Genomic DNA, 19,613 nt, shown 5'->3' on the forward strand with positions numbered 1-19,613 from the left:
CTGTCGTCCAAAATATAATAGGAAACGTAAAAAAAATGAAAAATATGTTTGAAATAAATAATATAACAATTCTGCAGCTATAAGATTTAATAAGTGATAACATACTTTCAGATGTATTTGTCTCCTGGTTTATTACTATCGTAGAATTATTTATTTATTGCACTTTCTTCCCCTAGTGGCGGAGAAAGTTTAACTAAGAGTTAAATTTAGATCCGGTTTGGAAAGTATCGGATGTATGATGTGCAAAATTTGCAAGTTGTAAACAAAGTGCACTTTTTTAATAGTTTTTTTGTCAGTGAAATTTGACACTTTAGAATTAATTAATAGTGGAAAATTAGCCCATTGTACGAAATGACTCAATATATTTTTATACATATAGACCGTATTTTTTACTCGTCTAGCGTGTTTTAGTATAAAGTAATATAATTCAATTTCTCTCTTTTGTAAAAAACAGAAATTATTCAATATTACTATAGTATTCTACTCAAAAAATGCACAATGATATCATTATCGTCATTTTCAGCTTATTCAAACATTTCCAATTATGATTTACCCTACTTCACATATTTAGATACTCTCTGTGTAGTTCGGTCCATTGTTGTCTATTATTGGCTATGCAGGCCCAAGTTATCTCTGCTAATATCCTCATATCATGGTCCACTGGATGGGGTTTCGATTTTTTTTTTCAATAAAACACACTCTGAGTCCGCTTTTTAACTGTAATTGCATGGGTATCCGAAGATTTGAAGACCTTTTTAAAGTATGCAGTTCATAGTATAGTTCGTCGTGTCTGTTGGGGATTTCTTGGAATATATCACCGTAAGTGTGTCCGCCATTTTGCATCGCCATAACTGATTTTATTTCAGTTATTCCCGTTTTTTGATTTGTTTTGATAAGGTTTTGATTAATATTTAATATACTGGTTTGGATCAGCATATGGTTTGAATATATTTTGGTTTATGTAAAGCTGAACTTTAGTCCGTAATTTATTTTGTTGTATTAAGCATCTGTTCTGAGAACTATCTCTTTTATTTATAGAGTAATTATATGGACCTAAGTAATTATATGGACCTAACTAATTATATGGATCTAATTAATTCTATCATACATAGTAATTATATGGGACACAGTAATTGTATGTCGCTTAAATTTCACCCACTTTCATTTTGTATGGACCTATGTAGACCTTAAGACAGCATTCATGACCTTACGTTTGTTCTTCTACTGATATCGAAGACTTCTGACTTACAACATCATAAGAAACTATACAGATAAATCCTAAGTTCGATACACAAGGTACTCTTTTATTTTATAATTTTTGAGACAACAGTTTTATATCTGTAAATTATTACTATTTATCTCGTTCACCTTTCAGTTAACGTTATAAGTTATAATTTGATTCAAACAGTATACTCTCTCTCTCTCTTTTACTTTGTTATGATATTTTATATGAAAATTATTAACAGTGTTCATTCTTGAAGGTTTTTGTACACGACATGTTTCGAAACATCATCGTATTGATATTATACATAAATTTCACCTATTTTTATATAAAGTAGCATAGTTCGAAGAATACTGTTACTAAATTTGAATTTATTTAAAATAACTTTATAGTTTTATTGGGATCATTGAAACTAACTGATACTTGTGTTCGTTTTTTAAATAAATGTTTAATGTAGGATAGTAATTTCTGACTTTTATTCTTGATGAACATAATAGACGCTTTTTGCTGTTGATTACTTTATTCCAGCTATTTTGTGATAAAATATTCTTCATTTTAGTTTTTTACTTTACCTTTTTCATAAACAAAGTATGTGGCGCCCTTTTTACTGTCTTTGGCCATATCTATACAAATACTTAACATCAATATTAAAATCTATGCAGCCTAAATATTATCATTTTGTATGTTAATATTTAACAACATTAGAAAGTTAAAACAAGCCAGAATCCTTATCTACGAACCCAGCTTTCCTCTAACCCTGAGCAACGGATACTTTTTTCTTTCTGTTTAGGTAATGACAGAAAAAGTCGCCACAGTGTTTCATAATGACTGGCTTAAAATGAAAGTTAAGTTTCCAGATTCTGTTACGATGTGGAGATTTATGTCAGCTAGTGGAGTCGGAAAATTACAGTTAGTAGATGGTTCCAAGAATGGTGATCGAATATTAGAAAGAAGGTTGGATAGAAAACAATATCTTACTCTTAAAATGGACGTCCAGTAGCCTAGATATGTCGCTTATTGAAATTTTGTGGCATATCATGAAGAATAAGCCTCGATGAAATCCGGCAAGAAAGGTTTCAGAATTGCGAACGCGTCTTTAAGAAATTTAGAATAGATTTACGTCAGTTGACTGTAAAACATTAGTTGACACTATGTCAAGACGTATCGAAGCAGTAATCACTCGAAAAGACGATTGTAACGTAGTGGTAATTTGATGCTATTTGGTTTCGTTGAATTGACACTCTTTTTAATTTGTAAGAGATATTTTTTCTCTGTTACAAAAAATTTAGTATTTTAGGTTACAAATGATTAAAAATATTTTATGTTATAAGAAATATATTATAGTTTTTTATATTTTTTATTGCTGCTTTGACAATTCTCTTTAAAAAACATAGTTTTGGTAGTTGGGCCAACTTCACTGAGACAGGTGTATTATATATATTCTTCTGCTATTTTCAGTGTTGTATTCTTTATTAAAATGCCTTTCCTGTCTACAACAAATCAAATCACAAGAAAAATAAATAGTGTTTATACCTATTTATTTTTAATTACAATATTGTTGGCAAAAGGGCTCAAATTTTATTTCAGTGAAATGAGTCTAAACTCAGTAGTAAGGAAGCTTATTTGTAGATCTAAGGGTATCGGCTTCTTGTCGTTATAAACAGTTTAAAATTATACAGTCGAATTTATGTAAATGTATGTCAAAAAGGGGTTAGGTGTTTAACTTCATTTAGACGCGAAGAGGTCTGTTAATATTGTCTGCTTTTGTGGCTTTTCAAAGTTATTTGAAAAACAAATTAGAAATAAATATTGATCAAAGCTAAATTTTTCTATTTAAATAGGATAAGAAGAGCAAATAAACCATGAGAAGTTCTGGAAAAAAATAAAATTTAAATAAAAAAAAATAAAAATAACTCAAAATCACATTTTTAAAAGTGAAAAATAGAGCACAAAAAATTATAGTCCTTGAGGTAATTTAGATTTTGACAAGGCAATTACAAATTTTAGAATTTCCTGTATAATATTTTGTATAATTCTTAATCGCAATGTATTTTGCTCAAATACCGAGCAAAACATGTCTGTCATGTACGCCCCACATACGGCGCGGAGGCTCCAAGGAGAACGACATTTTGTATTGAAATGAAATTTTATAAACATATGTGTGTTAATTTAGAGCACTTTTTAAAAATATAGAGAGTTCTACAGGGTGTCTCCATAAAAAGTTACATATCAAAGTTTTGTTTTTTGTAATGGAACACCCTATATATTAATTGATTTTTGGATTCTGGGAGAAAAATAAAGGTGATTTTTATGAGAGAAGTATATGACTAAAATAACATTTTCTAGAAATAAAGAACAATTTTTAAATTACAATAAAAGTTACTTAAATTAGAATTTACCCGGTATAGCCTAATATGTAGTTAAATTAACTATTTTACTTTAAATTAAATTAAAACTTGATCCAAAAAGTTATACAGGGTGAGACAAAATTAATATTGAACATTGGTCACCTTTAAAAGCATGTTACTCTCTTATTTTAAATGGAACACCCAGAATGTTATTCCGATGTTTAATGGAGAATGCATGGTCTCTTTAAAATACTATTAAGGTTACCTAACCCTCAAACAAAGATGTTCCTCTATATTTTCATTTCCATGATTTGGTCTGGGTAGATTTTTATGATTTGATAAAATCTAGGTGGCTGTGATATGTCTGCCGTTACTTCATCATAGCTGTCTAATGAGTCCAACTTTAATTAATATTATTTATATAACCAATTATAACTTCCAATACTCACCTTTATTTTTTTCCTAGAATCCAAAAATCAATTAATATATAGGGTGCTCCATTAGAAAAAACAGAACTTTGATGTGTAACTTTTTTTGAGAACACTCTGGGTATAATTCTATATATTTTTATAAAATGCTTTCAGTTAACCTACATATTAGGGTGGAGCGAAAAACCAAGAATTTTCGAAGATTCGCTTCAGCACTTAGCACTATATGCTAAAAGTTGTCTTTATAGTAGCAAATTATGAGTAATTTTTTTCAATTTTTTTGACCCCGATATCATACCCCGCAATGACCTTGAAATATTTTTTTTAAATTTTTTTTTAGAAGATAGCACTATGCGCTAAAAGTTGTTCAAATAGTAGTAGATCATCCATGATTTTTTTCAAAATTTTCTTATACTCCCCTCATGGCCCGCAATGACCTTAAAATATGTTCAGTTTTAAATTTATAGAAAATTTCCTGAATCTCGAAAAATGCAGCTCTTCGCTGGTTTCCCCAACTACCCAGAACACACCAAGGGGAGGTGGCTGCATTTCGTGTTCCACCACCCTTCTCCGCCCGCCAACCACCCAATAGTTTAATCATAATATTGTTAATTTTAGACATATCTATTAAGTAATATATACCTACCTCATTATTCTGCCTTATACTCCCGCTTGATTTCAAAAACTGGCATTATATTGCGATCTCGAAGTCATGATATTATAAAACCATCACGGGCACTAGCATCACAAACGCTTAAAGAAGCTTCAGAAACAACTTTAACACACCTTTCTACAGCTTGGGTGTGACAAGGTAGGTTGAAAAGCAATGAAAGCATAGGCGAATTTTCACTAATTTCTTTTTTTAATTCTTCATGAGTTAAATATCGCGTTAGAGTTGGCTCACTAACAGCTTGCTCTTGCCAAAAGATGAGTTCAATATAGTCATTTGCCAAAAAGTTTATTGTAGGAATTTCAAACTTCCTGATTTTACCTTGTGCCGCCGACTCCTTCGTCCTAATGGATAATATTCGGCGCATAGCTAGCTCTCGAATGTGTCGCCTCTCATCAGCAAGCATTGCAACTAGTAAACTTTCAGAATGGACAAAGAATGCATTCCTTTGTATGGTTTTATCAATAATTTTTCTGAAATCTTCTCTCAGATATCGACTCAAACGTATAGTGCGCCATAAATTTAACGGAGCATATTTTGGGCTTGGTTTTAATGTTAAACCACATAGGAGCATATACTTTATTAATGAACGTAGCAATTTCGACCATGTTTTCTGATGGGGCAGGGGTACTTACATAGAGTCTCAAAATTCTATTCGCGGTGGTAAGCCATCCTGCATGTGATAATTTACCATGGTTCTTAGAGGCAAAACTGGCAGGAAATTCACCTGTTCTCACAGCGGTGGAGAGAGATATTTTTGGTCTGTACTAAGTTGTCCTCTATCTACTTCAGGAAGTTCACATTTAATGGGTTTATAATTTACGACAGGTAACTAGTCACAGCTTTTTATTTTTTTTTTCGATAGCTCCCGCGAACCCTCTATGACCAGACGTAGTTCCATCTAATTTTTCAATGAAATGCCTTAAAGGAAGTTCGTTTGAGTGTAGCTGACAGATAATCCAATGTCCCCCAATTGCTTTTCTAAAGAACAGATGACACCACCAATGTTGCCTGTGTTCACAACTGTTCCATCGCAACCTATTGCTAGAATATTGGATCCTATCAATCCTATGGATCTTCGATATATTTTCGTTTTTTCAGCAGCGGGAAATGAAAACATTTTTTATTAATTTTGAAAAAAATTACAGGATATCTACTATAGGAAAGGCAACTTTTGGTCGATAGTGCTAATTAATTTAGTAACAAAAGATTTTTTTTGGTCCAGCGGCGGGGAAAAAACATTTGTTTAAAATTTTGAAAAAAATTAGAGGTTATCTACTATAGCAAAGGCAACTTTTGGTAGATAGTGCCAATTAGTTTAGTAAAAAAAAAATTTCACTCCACCTTACTACATATGCTGCCAAAATTTCATTTCGATATAAATCCTTGGAGATTCCGCGGCGTATGAGAGGTATATTATTTAGCACTTACTTTTAATTTTTATTTTAAGGCATTAATTTTTCATGTTTGACATTTTTGATATTAGTTAAGTTATGAGAATGCTCTAGTTAATTTTTCTAGCTAAACCAGCTACAAGCAATTAATTGATTCTACAGTGAAAGGTGTCAATTGTAAAATCTACTAGTGGGTAAAATACAAATATTTTTAATTGCATATATTTGCCCCTTCAATTGTAATTTTTGTCTAATTTTCCAACTACATCGACACACTGGATGCTTTTTTAAGTTTTACATATCATAATACAACAAAATTTTAGTTTTTTATAGGACGATAAAATGGTCGTCTTCTTATCGTCGATCGAAAAGATTAATTATTCACGAGCGATGAAATCGCGAGTGAATTAATTTCGGGAGACGATAATGCAATTTTATCGTCGTGTATAAAACAATATTTTTTTCTATAGCGAGTTACGTTTTAAAAAACATTCAGAAAGTATTATTTCAAGGAATTTATTACGAGTAGAAAAAATATTGTGCTGGGTTGGCGTTGGTTTCTATGTAATTTGACAAATAAATATAGCTGTCTCTTTATTTGTCAGTTTTGAGTCAATATTTTTTAATTCTCTTTCGTGTCGATTGCTGATTGAATTGGAGCCAGAAATGGATCAAAACGAAATGAGTAAATTACAAATAGATATTCAGGCTGAGGCGACAAACGCCATATCCAAACTATACTTCCATTTAAATCCTGAATAACTTATGAAAAGGAATACAAGATTTTTCAAAAATAGAAGCAATTAAAAAACGTGCGAGAAAAAATAAAGTTTTTAACCTATCCTCGCTTATAAAGTATCATTTAATCTACCCTTGCTGTTAAAGTACTATTTTATCTACTATTTTTGATAGATATAAGGCAATTTTAACAGTTGCTATGGAAAAATAATATTAAATATATATATTTATATATATATTTTTTTTAATATTTCATATCTTGTTCCTATTTTAAGAATATATTCTCGAGTAAGTTTAACGTTAAACATGCTTTCAAAGTTGAAAATCATGTATATCGATACCTTTCTTTGCACTTGAAGTGCTTCTTCGATAAATCCAAGAGAATTTTGTATCGCATTTTACTATTTATTTGAACCTTTTTATAATCGACAACAGTTGTCTGAAGTTTTTCCGGAAAATAGCTTTACAAAAATAGAAATGATTTTTATGTTTACTGTCGTGTCCTCATGACTTATTTTCACTCAAGAGTCAACAAAACATTTAAATTGAAAGTCCGGTCTTTGCTTTTCTAGATGTTAACTTCACTCATATTTGCTTATTGTTGCATTATTTATTATTGCCCTACGAATTGTTCAGTATGTGTTCTAGCCTGAATATCATTTTGTACTAAAGTTGGAAGTATTCTTTTTAAAGCAGTTATTTAGTTTATTGCATGTGTGAATTTTAATTATTATTAAGGCTAGTGATAAGTAAAAGTACACCTAATGTCGGTAAAAAGAAATTAAATATGTATAATAAGAAAACAAAATGTCTTGTAGATATCGTCGTTTACCCAGATCACGGAATTACAAAAGATTAAAAGAGGAAACAATTTCCCCGATCCCCAAAATTAGGGTGCACATATATTGACCTTATTTAGTAGTATAAGTATAATACATTTTTTTTCTACAATATTTTAGACAATAAGTCGTAAATTTTCGTAGTACCTAAATAATCGTTATACTCAGATTAGATTAGATTCTTAGAGGTGGCTTTCGGCCTGATCCACTGCGACCTTCTCAGATTTATTGTTGCCCTCTTCTGATCCTTAGATTACATTCTCTAGTCCTATCCTTCTCACAAAGTTTAGCAACTTGTAGACTGAACCCTCTATGTATTCATCATGATTGCCTATTACCGGGAACCGCGCATTTGCCAGGCTGTCACACCGATATAAAATGTGTTCTGACGTTTCTTCTTCACATAAACCAACACATAGCTTCGTCTTCGTCTGTCAGTCCCATCAGCTTTAAATGCCTATTTAGCTTACAATGCCCTGTTAGTAGACCTACTACAGCTTTGACTGTCTTTCTGTCCTTGCTTATCAAATCTACCGTGAATTTTGGCGAATGTTCTGTTAGAGGCAGTTCTGTTAGATAGTCCTGCCCTAGTCTCTGCCTTGGTGAGTTTCTCCACCATTCTAGAGATTTGTTGGCCACCCATCGTTCCGTGGCCATTCTCGTGACCGCCTTTGGAACGCCGCAGAAGGGTTCTGGGCCTATGAATGGCATAGATGAGGCTTGCTAGGCCCTTTCATCTGCCTTTTCGTTACCCTTGTGACCCTCGTCCCCTGATACCCAGGCCAACGTAACAGTGCTACGTTCGCCCAAAGTATTCAGAGCACGCACACAGTCCCACATTAGTCTAGAATTGACCCCCGCGGAGCCGAGTGCCTTTAGCGTCGCTTGGCTGTCTGTGAAGGTGGCCACAGAACGATTTGTGCTTTGTTGCCTTATTATTTCTTCTACACAATAGTGGATTGCCGTTATTTCTGCCTGGAAAATTGTGACATTCTTAGATAGGCCTACGTGGAAGTATTTCCCTTGTTTCGGCCCTACTATCCTAGCTCCTACGCCTTCTGACATTTTTGAGCCGTCTGTATACCAGGTTGCCTCAGCTTGAATGGGTACAACTTTACTTCAGTCTTCCCTTCCTGGTATGGTTATATTAAATTTGTTGTTGAAGCTATACCTTGTAGCTGCTGCATTAATTGGTAATCCCAATACTTTGTCTGCTTTTAGCTCTTCGATTAGCTTCGGGTTAGCAGCACTATGCGTTTGGCTTATGTTCTGCTGACCGTGAATTAACCTGTGCATGACAGATCTGGCTTCGCCTTGTATGAAAATATGTAGTGGTGGTAAGTTCAACAAGACTTCCATCGCATTTGTAGGAGTGGTTTTTTATGGCCCCAGTTACACACAGGCACGCAAGCCATTGTGTGGAACTTAACAGCCTTACCGCACACACTTGCGATGTCTTTGTCCACCACGCCACCGACCCGTAGGTTATCATGGGTCTTACTACCCTTGTGTATAGCCGTAGAGTCATTTTAGGGTTAAGTCCAGTTTTTTCCACACATCCTTCTTCACCTACCTAAAGAGATGGCAGCCATCTGTGTTGCCTTCGCTATGTGAGTATTCCATGTAAGCCTTTGATCAAAAAATATCCCAAGATACTTTGTTTTTTTGGCAAATGAAATCTCCGTTTTTCCTAGCACTGGTGGTTGTAGGCCTTTTGGTACTATCTTTTTTGCAAAATTGACAATTTGTGAGCATTGACTGCCAGTCTCTGAGCATTGACTGTCAGTCTCTTGTTTGCACCACTTGTCAACTTTGTTTAGGGCTGTCTGCATTCTTTCTGATATCATATCAGAAAACTTGCCCCTGACCACAATTACGATGTCGTCTGAATATCCTAGGCAATAAAAACACAGTGTGGACAGTTCGTTGAGGAGGTCATCGTTATACGAAAATATAAGAAAAATAATGTTTTTATGATGGATGAATTTGTGAAACAAATCTGTTCATTTTTATGAAACAGGGTGTTTCATAAAATGTGACCATTGAGTAATCACGATTCTGCTTAAACTGCTTGATGTTTCAAGCTGATTTTTGGCAAACGGATTGACTGTGGGGTGTAGAGGTTCGATAATGAGGGGTTTCCCGAATCTCAAATTCCAAGAGGGTGATAACGCCCCTCAAATATTACAATATTTGTTATTTAAAAAACGGTTAGTCTTTCGGGAAAACGCTTGGACAAGCATAATTTATTTGGTTCTTTTATATATTTTGAATTTTTTTAAAAAATCATACAGGGTGTTCCAAAAAGTTGGGTAATTTCTTAACCATGAATCTGCTTAAACAGCTTGACGTAAAAAACTTATTTTTGGCAAACGGATTTTTCGAAACTCAAATTCCAACGAGATGAAACTACCCCCTCAAATATTACCAAGTTATATAATAATATCGCCATATTGTTTTTTCTCATGCTGATATAAATGTAAGAAAATTTTATCCAGTTTGTATGTTAGTGGAAATTTTTGCTTTCCTTTATCATCACCATTACAAATGATTAATTCGACGCGAACGAAGTCGCTGGTACACGCTAGTATAATATATATTTTCTTCAGCCACACACCCGCTTTACCCGACCCCTGAGAGGAACCCGAAAGTACAGGGTAAAGACAATATTTTTTTACTAAAGAACTGACAATTACAGATAGCAAATTGTTATTTCTTTAGTAAAAAAATATTGTCTTCTTATTCAGTTTTTTAAAAGAAACATACATCTACTGGTCTAATATTACGAAAATATATTGTCTCAAACTCTTTTAGCTTAATTTATATAAAGGGTGAGTTTCCTACGATGTCGCTATGAGTATCTCGGAAACTACTGTAGATAGAGAGTCGGTTAAATGGGGAAAAAATTGCAGTTTTGTGGGGTCATAAATATGAGAAAAAAATATTCCAAAAACATAAATTTTGGCTATTTTAAAAATTGTCTCAATTCTATTATAAGCTATTTTAGACAAAAAGTTTTCAGATAAAAGTTAGTAGTAGATAATGAGATCCTTAATGAGATTGTGTCCTCTGTTTTTAATTAAAGCCTGTCATTTTTGGCATATGACACAAATATATGTTTTTTTTTAATGGAAACCATAGTTGGCCATGACTTCATAAAAAGTACCATTTTTTAAGCTTTTCAGCGGTATAAGCTATAATATGTTTTCATGAAAAAATTACTGAGTTATAGCAAATTCTTATAATTTTTAAACAATTTCATTTAGCCATGGAAACAAGATTAATCGTCTTTGATCTCAGAAATGTGAAGCTGTCACATCCAAATTTTGTAAATTAAAATAAACAAAAACTGTAAATACGTGAAGAAAAGCGTGTAGGATTATTGGTTCAACTTTTCTGAGATACTTTTTCGAGGTACTTTTTCTGAGATACTTTTTCTGCCATACTTTTTCGAGGATACGTTGACCGGTGAATGTTACGGTTTTTAGAGAAGGGTTTCCAAGACATATTAGAAAAGTTATAAATTTAGTAGCCGTTATCTTCTTTAGTAGCCAATTCTTATCTTTCTTGACTAATTTCACTTAGATTGCATGGTATTCTTTCTTATTGGATTTATAACTTATAAAAAGTCAGAATATGTTGTTAAGCAGTTCTTTACAATGTATATTACACAAACTAAAACTGAAAAAAAATATCGTTACATACACTTTAAGTTATTTTCAGAATTCAAAAAATCCGCCATTGTTTTGAGTTGCATTTTTTTAAAACTGAATTACTACCTATTCTCAGAGAAGGACCGGTCGACTTAATTAAACATTTCTCTTACCGCCACTTCGAGTACCTCCCTTAATTCATAAGTTTTTTGTAAACCTTATGGTTAACCATACTGCATAAAAATTCTAAAATGGAATAGGTCAGGTGATCGAGGAGGCCCATGCAATTAATTCACCTCTTCCTATCCCTGAGTTTATATAATTATAATATAAATAATTTTTAACATTACTTTCATTATGGGGGGAGCATAATGAAAGTCATGTTGGGACCACTCTATTGATGCGCGAGTATCTAAATGCTTTTCTTCACTTGAAAAATTCATACTTACAATTTTTGTTTATTTTAAATTACAAAGTGAAGGGTTCACATTTCTGAGAGCAATGGCAATTGAACTTGTTTCCATGGCGAACTAAGTGAAATTGTTTAAAAATGATAAGAATTGGCTATAACTCAGTAATTTTTCGAAAAAAAAACCTATTATAGCTTATATCGCTAAAAAGCTTAAAAAATGACGCTTTTTATGAAGTCATGGCCAACTAAAGTGGTTTTGTTATGAAGTTATAGCCAACTAAAGTAGTTTTGTTATGAAGTCATAGCCAACTAGTTTCCATTTAAAAAAACATATGTTTGTATCATATGTCAAAAATGACACAATTTCATTAAGGATTACCTACAACTTTTATCTGAAATTTTTTTGCCTAAAATAGATTATAATGGAATTAGGGACAATTTTAAAATAGCCGAAATTTGTTTTTTTTTTCAAAATATCTACTAAGCCATGAACTTTTTCAAAAAATCCGAAAGGCGCATATTTATGACCCCACAAAACTGCAATTCTTTCTCCACTTAACCGATTCTCTATCTTTAGTAGTTTCCGAGATACCCATAGAGAACATCGTATGAAACTCACCCTGTATAGCTGTGTCTCTTACTTTTTTATTTACGTGTAAAATTGATCTGTCCCAAAGTTACACAAACAGACGGGGTTACTTTAGGATAATTTTATAGTGCAATAACTAAAGTTAAATAGAACTTTAATGTTGATTTCATATTTTGGCGAATTTTTGTGTTATAATAAAAAGATTAAACGACACAGCTTAGGTTTAAATTATTTAGGATTATATCAACAAAAACCCCTAAAAATCGTACCAAAGTTACCCCGGTTTACGGTAAGTATTGAGAATATTTGCTTATAATAAAAATAAATTGAATATCTATATGTATTTTATTTATTTACACAAATACACTTATTATCAACTTTACTTAAAAATAATCTTAACCTATTACAATAAATAAAAAATAAATAAATAAAGTAAAATAATAATTGATCTCCAGTCAAAATGAATCAACAAAATTATTTATCATTGAAAATGAGGAAAATTTTAAGATCCTATTCAAGTGGAGAAGCTGATCTAAGCTTTAGAGTGAAATTTTGATTACTTGATTTGACACGAATCTTCTGTTAAATCGATCCTGATTAATTCATAGTCTCAAATTTTACAGTGTTTTTAATATCTACATTAATTTTTAAGCAGAAAGTAGTCTCGACTGACTAGTTACGTTTAAGTATGTTGTTAAATTTAATAGAGAATATTTTGAAAATATACAGGGTGTTTCAAAACAAATGCGAAAAACTTTAGGGGGTGATTCCCTGTTCAAAATAAAGGGTAGTTTGCTTTATAAACGTTGGGTCAAAAGTCAACCATTAGGGAGATATCGCGGTACAAAGATGGCGGAAAAATAATGTTTTTATTTTTTATCTTGAAAACGAAAGGAGATAGACTAATGAAATTTTATGGAAGCATTACTGTTATGAAAACACACTTTCAGGTTATTTTTTTACTTTTTTAAAATGAGTGGAAGGGGTTGAAATAAACTACCCCTATCATTCTTGTTAACGAAATTTAAAGAAAAATCTTATCAAACACATGCAAATGCTTTAATTTGGATAGCTTAGTTTGTTTAGAAACTATTTTACCTCTTGTGATTTTTTGATAAAACTCCCGATTGGAAATTAAAAAATAAAATGTAAAGCATTACATGTCAGGACAAAAAACATTTTTAGTTTAAGAATCTAGTGATAATAACGATAATAATAATCATCTAGATAATAACGTATTGCAGTAGAGTAATGTCGAATGAAAAAATATTAGGAACATCCTAAAAAGTAACAGCGGCCGACTAGATTTTTTACTAAAAAAATTACAGCAGCCTATTAGATTCTTTATCAGAAAATGTACCCCTATCATTCTTGTTAACGAAATTTAAATAAAAATCTTATGAAATACATGCAAAAAAATTAATTTGGATAGTTTAGTTTGTTTAGAAACTTTTTTATCTCTTGTATTTTTTTGATAAAACTCACCGATTTGAAATTAAAAAATAAAATGTAAAGCATTACATGTCAGGACAAAAAACATTTTCTGATAAAGAATCTAGTGGGCTGCTGTAATTTTTTTAGGAAAAAATCGGTCGCTGTTACTTTTTAGGATTTTCCTAATATTATTTTATTTGACATTACTCTACTGCAATACGTTATTATCTAGATGATTATTATTATCATTATTATCACTAGATTCTTAATCTAAAAATATTTTTTGTCCAGACATGTAATGCTTTACATTTTATTTTTTAATTTCCAATCGGTGAGTTTTATCAAAAAAACACAAGAGGTAAAAAAGTTTCTAAACAAACTAAACTATCCAAATTAAAGTATTTGCATGTGTTTGATAAGAATTTTCTTTAAACTTCGTTAACAAGAATGATAGGGGTAGTTTATTTCAACCCCTTCCACTCATTTTAAAAAAGTAAAAAAATTACATGAAAGGGTGTTTTCATAACAGTAATGCTTCCATAAAATTTCATTAGTCTATCTCTATTCGTTTTCAAGATAAAAAATAAAAACATTATTTTTCCGCCATCTTTGTACCGCGATATCTCCCTAATGGTTGACTTTTGACCCAACGTTTATAAAGCAAACTACCCTTTATTTTGAACAAGGAATCACCCCCTAAAGTTTTTCGCATTTGTTTTGAAACACCCTGTATATTGTTATTCTAATATGTTTAACGCTTTCGAGATGTAAGTAACTACATGATATTAAATGTAATTGTTTGATGTTGGTTCTGTAAATCATCTATTAATTTTAAGACTAAAGAATCATCACATATGACATATCCAAGATGTAATGTTTAATTTCATTAATAATTATGCTACAAGAGTTAATAGGAATGTATTAGCTCTGGAATATTATGTTTTTAAATAATGCACCAAAAAAATGGTAAGATTACAATAAGCCCAAGATATACAATAATTAGACAAATATATTTTGATATGTACAGGGTGGCGCCTCTCACACCCCGCGGAAGCTCCAAGGAGAACGGTAGTTTATATGGAAATGAAATTTTGGCAGCATATGTAGGTTAACTGAAAGCATTTTATAAAAATATATAGAATTATACAGGGTGTCCCCAAAAAAAGTTACACATCAAAGTTGTGTTTTTTCTAATGGAACACCCTATATATTAATTGATTTTCGGATTCTAGGAAAAAAATAAAGGTGAATTTTATTAAAGAAGCATATACCTAAAATCTAAGGATTTTGACGTATTTCACATATTGTGAAAATAAAGAGTAAATTTTAAATTTCGATAACAGCTATCTAAATTTTAGTTGACCTTGTATAGCCTGATATTGAACTAAAGTAACCATTGTATGTTAAACCAAATTGAAATTTTACCTGAAAAGCTATACAGGGTGAGACAAAATTATTATGGAACATTAGTCACTTTTAAAAGCAAGTTACTCCTTTATTTTAAATGGAACATCCAGTATATTTTTCTGGTGTTCAATGGGGAATTTATATATCTTCAAAATATTATTAAGGTTGCCTACCCCTCAGACAAAGATTTTCCCAGATATTTTAATTTTTATGATTTTGCGTCAGTAAATCTTTATTATTTGTAAAAATCTAGGTGGCTGTGTGATATACCTTTTGTTAATTTAACAAAAAAATAAAGATTGTAGAGTAAAATTCTCAAGGGTAATAAAAAGATACACGTTAAAACATATTTTAATTATTACAGAATTAAAATTAGATATAAACCTATACGACCAACATTAGCTAGATGAAATCAAATGCTCAAAATGCTTCCTATCCTGTTAACTGCATAAAATGATTGTCTTTTCAAAAGAATCTTTTCATTTTAAAAGGCATACGTGGAGTTCTACCTCGAAAAACAGCTACAATAATTTCTCTCATGTTGTCGACACTAGTTGGTCCAGTTTAGTAAACACTATCTTTAACATATCCCAATTAAAGGAACCCAGACTAGATAAAATCAGGAGCGTTTAAGTATTCTATTAATTCGTGAATGCACACTGCATTCACCAACTAATAGAATCATATCAATTCTCTGATGTAGGATATGTTTGCATTTTCGGCAAATTTCTGAGAAATTTTTTTGTTTTAACTGAAACAAACTGATAACTAGTTATTAAAGTTGGACTAATTAGACAGCTATGTTGAAGTAACGTCAGACCATATCACAGCCACCTAGATTTTATCAAATAATAAAGATCTACTCAGATCAAATCATGTAAATTAAAATATCTAGGAAAATCTTTGTTTGTAGGGTAGGCAACCTTAATAGTATTTTGAAGAGACATGAATTCTCCATTGAATATCGGAATAATATACTGGGTGTTTCATTTAAAATAAGAGAGTAACATGCTTTTAAAGATGACCAATGTTCAATATTAATTTTGTCTCACCCTGTATAACTTTTTGGATTAAGTTTTAATTTGATTTAAAGTACAATAGTTAATTTAACTACATATTAGGCTATGCCGGATAAATTTCAATTTAAGTAGCTTTTATTGTAATTTAAAAATTGTTCTTTATTTCTAGAAAATGTTAAATATGTCAAAAACCTTACATTTTAATCATATACTTCTCTTATAAAACTCACCTTTATTTTTCTCCCAGAATCCGAAAATCAATTCATATATAGGGCGTTCCATTACAAAAAACACAACTTTGATATGTAACTTTTTTTTGGGACACCCTGTAGAACTCTCTATATTTTTAAAAAGTGCTCCGAATTAACCTACATGTGCTCACAAAATTTCATTTCAATACAAACTGTCGTTCTCCTTGGAGCCTCCGCGGCGTATGAGAGGCGCCACCCTGTATAAATCAAAGCATTGATAAAGATCTTAAATTTTATTTAGGATACTTTTTTATTTTAATAGTTTATATTGGATTCTCACTTCTTCCTATAAAAAATAAAATGTTATTAATTTAACGATATTTTCTATTTAATGAAGGAGTGGAAGTGTGGATGTGGTATCTGGATTAACTAAAATAAAGTTCCTTAATATTGTACTCTAACATTTAAATTATGTTGCTTAAGTGGGTTTAAAAGTTTAATTTTAAGAGAAGTTTGCATCCACCCAGACGATTATTCACATGTTGCAAACTTAATATTTAGTAGGTATACTTAGTTCACTAAGTTCTAGAATGCATAGTTGTGTTCTAAAGTAATTTATAAAAAAATATTGAAATTAATTTTGAATATAAGCGAACTTACATTGAAAAATTTACTTGTAAAACATTATCAAACCAAGGATAACTTATACATATACAAATACCAATTCCTCTTCACTGTATATTCTTTAAGGCTGTATTTATTTTTTTTATTCAAATTTCAAAGTAAGAAAATAAATTCCAACTTGTTCGAAATATATTCACAATTGATATTAATAACAAAATAAAACGAAGTTTGTTGGAATAATCTAGTATTGTAAAATACCTCAAATAAAATTTGTTAAATAACACCAAATAATTGATCTTTAATTGACATTGAAAATAAAATAAAAGTTGTCCTTCATTACACAATCTTTTTGTATTTGATACTCTTTTAGATATCGGACACATATTATAATTGCTATTAAACACCTATTTGAATCCTTACACATTATTGTTATTACATATAAGTCGTATCAAACCAAGTAATCATAATTTGATAACTTAAAAAAACTGATTTGCTGTTTTAGTCCAAAGCTGCTTACATAAAATTGTTTATTGTGAATTAATAAAGTATCCTTCTATTAATGGTATATATTAATTTTGAGATAAACACTTTCACACAATTCTTTGGTGGTTCTTAATTATACACATCCAGAAAAAAATACAAATTTATTTAAATTTTTGTAGGTTACCAATATTCTTGAGCATGTACTTTGCATGGCTATATTTTAAAAATTGTAAAACTTTTGCTTGCTTTACGTACTTCACCTAACAAGGTAGCAAAGAAAATATCATTTTTTTAATTAATAACATGTAAGACTTGTTATTGAAGTTTTCTGGCTTGAACTAGTTTATTGATCTCGTTGTAAGTTGTAAGGAGAGCTGGACTCTGCTGGTTAGAAGTTAGTGAGGGACAACCGCCATGAGCAAGACATTCTTCGCCATCCTGTCCATCTTTAGCAGCTTTCATGTACCTGAAGAATCGAAGGATGTCTGGATTGTCTGAGGATGGTTTTCTTAATTCATTTAATTCCCTAGAAAAATAATTTATTCATTGTTAGTGTACAAGAATTCCGTAAGTGCTTATAATAGATGCTTTACTGCGAAAATTTAAATATTAAGTTAGAAATAAACCTCAATCAGTTTTTTTTCTTTCCAACAGAACAGAATTGTGTGTCTTATAAAAAGTTTTATTTATAATATAGACAGAGTGCTATTAAAAATTGTTCTATGAAAAATACCTGGATATTTCGTCACAAACTAAAAAATAAAAAAGTGAATTTTTGTAAAATGACTTTTAATCCAAACGGAAACCAGAGTGTCGGTAGCTTTATATACTCGTAAACAAATTTTTGGTAACCAACAAAAAACGCTTAATGTTTTAGAGGGTCTATCTACCTCTTTTTTCATAAGGGGAAAAAAAGAATGATGAAAAAAATAACTGTTTTATTTTGTAGATTTTCTTACAGTGGCGAAATACCCATAGGACTTTTTTGAAGACATATAATAGCTATTTATGTAACAAGTTGCGAAATGAATGCGTTTTAAACACTGGACGCAAAATTGTCCAACGGGGCGAAAACCGAGTTGGGCAATGCGTCGAGTGCTTAAAAGACTCTTTTCGCAACTAAGTTCATACAAGATTTTTTGTGAAAGCGGATAATTTGAGATTTTCATGCTATTATTATTATTTATTTTTAAACATTTTTTAAAATGATCTGGTAATCGGTTTCTAAGGCATTGTTTCTGCATTGTTTAATGACAAAGTTCTCTCACGTTGAAACCTCGCCGTATTTCCTACAAAGTTTTGTGAAAAAATGAGTGAATGATGAGTCTTTGGATATTCAACAAGCTGCTGAAACTGCGCTATCCACGTTAGTGACCGAGAAGTCGAAAAGACTTATACGAGACCACCTACAACAACTTTAACACCTGGGTCAAAGAATAACATGTTGAGAAGTTCACAGAAAAGGTATTGCTAGCCTATTTCCTAAAGTTATCCACTACCATAAAGCCGTCAACTCTGTGGAGTAAATATTCGATGCTCCTCACCATGATTTACCTGAACAGAAACGTAGATATTAGCAGCTTCACAAACCTTATTGCATTTTAAAAAAGAAAAGCTTCCGGATATCAAGCAAAGAAATCAAAAGTATTTACAAAACTGGAAATAGAACGCTTTATGAAAGAAGCCGATGACAAAGAATTCCTGTTAGCTAAAGTTGTCTTAATCGTTGGAGTATTTGGAGCATGTAGGAGGGAAGAAATCACGTTTTTAACCGTAGATGCCATTAAAGATTGTAACTATCAACAGTCATTTATTAGTGTGAAGATTCCGAATACAAAAACACATTTTCCAGGAATGTTAACGATTAGTGAGGGACCAATAGATGGTATCAATTTCTTACATGTATTTCGTAACTACACAAAACTTCGACCACTCAATGTGACACATTAGGGATTTTTCTTGACGTATCGAAAAAATCAATGCTGTACCCTGCCAGTTGGAATCAATACAATTGGAGGTATGCCAAAGAAGATAGCGGAATTTCTTGGACTCTCCAACGCCATTGAATACACTGGTCATTGTTTCCGGCGCAGTTCTGCAACAATGCTGGCAGATTCAGGAGCGGACATAACAGTTTTAAAGCGACATGGAGGTTGGCGATC

The 19,613-nt window shown here is 31.4% G+C and overlaps 1 protein-coding gene across 1 annotated transcript in view; it reads right to left on the reverse strand.

Moving 5' to 3' along the window:
* Nucleotides 1-16,628: 16,628 nt before the first annotated feature.
* Nucleotides 16,629-19,613, reverse strand: part of LOC115880981 — a 78,931-nt gene continuing 75,946 nt past the window's right edge. The window contains exon 6 of the mRNA XM_030898326.1: nt 16,629-17,977. Within this exon, the coding sequence (XP_030754186.1) occupies nt 17,767-17,977 (211 nt within the window). The 3' untranslated portion in view covers nt 16,629-17,766. The remainder of the gene's footprint in view (nt 17,978-19,613) is intronic.

Source organism: Sitophilus oryzae, unplaced genomic scaffold, assembly GCF_002938485.1.
Source record: "Sitophilus oryzae breed Bouriz unplaced genomic scaffold, Soryzae_2.0 scaffold_168_pilon_pilon, whole genome shotgun sequence".
In the NCBI taxonomy this organism is placed as follows: Eukaryota; Metazoa; Arthropoda; class Insecta; order Coleoptera; family Curculionidae; genus Sitophilus; species Sitophilus oryzae.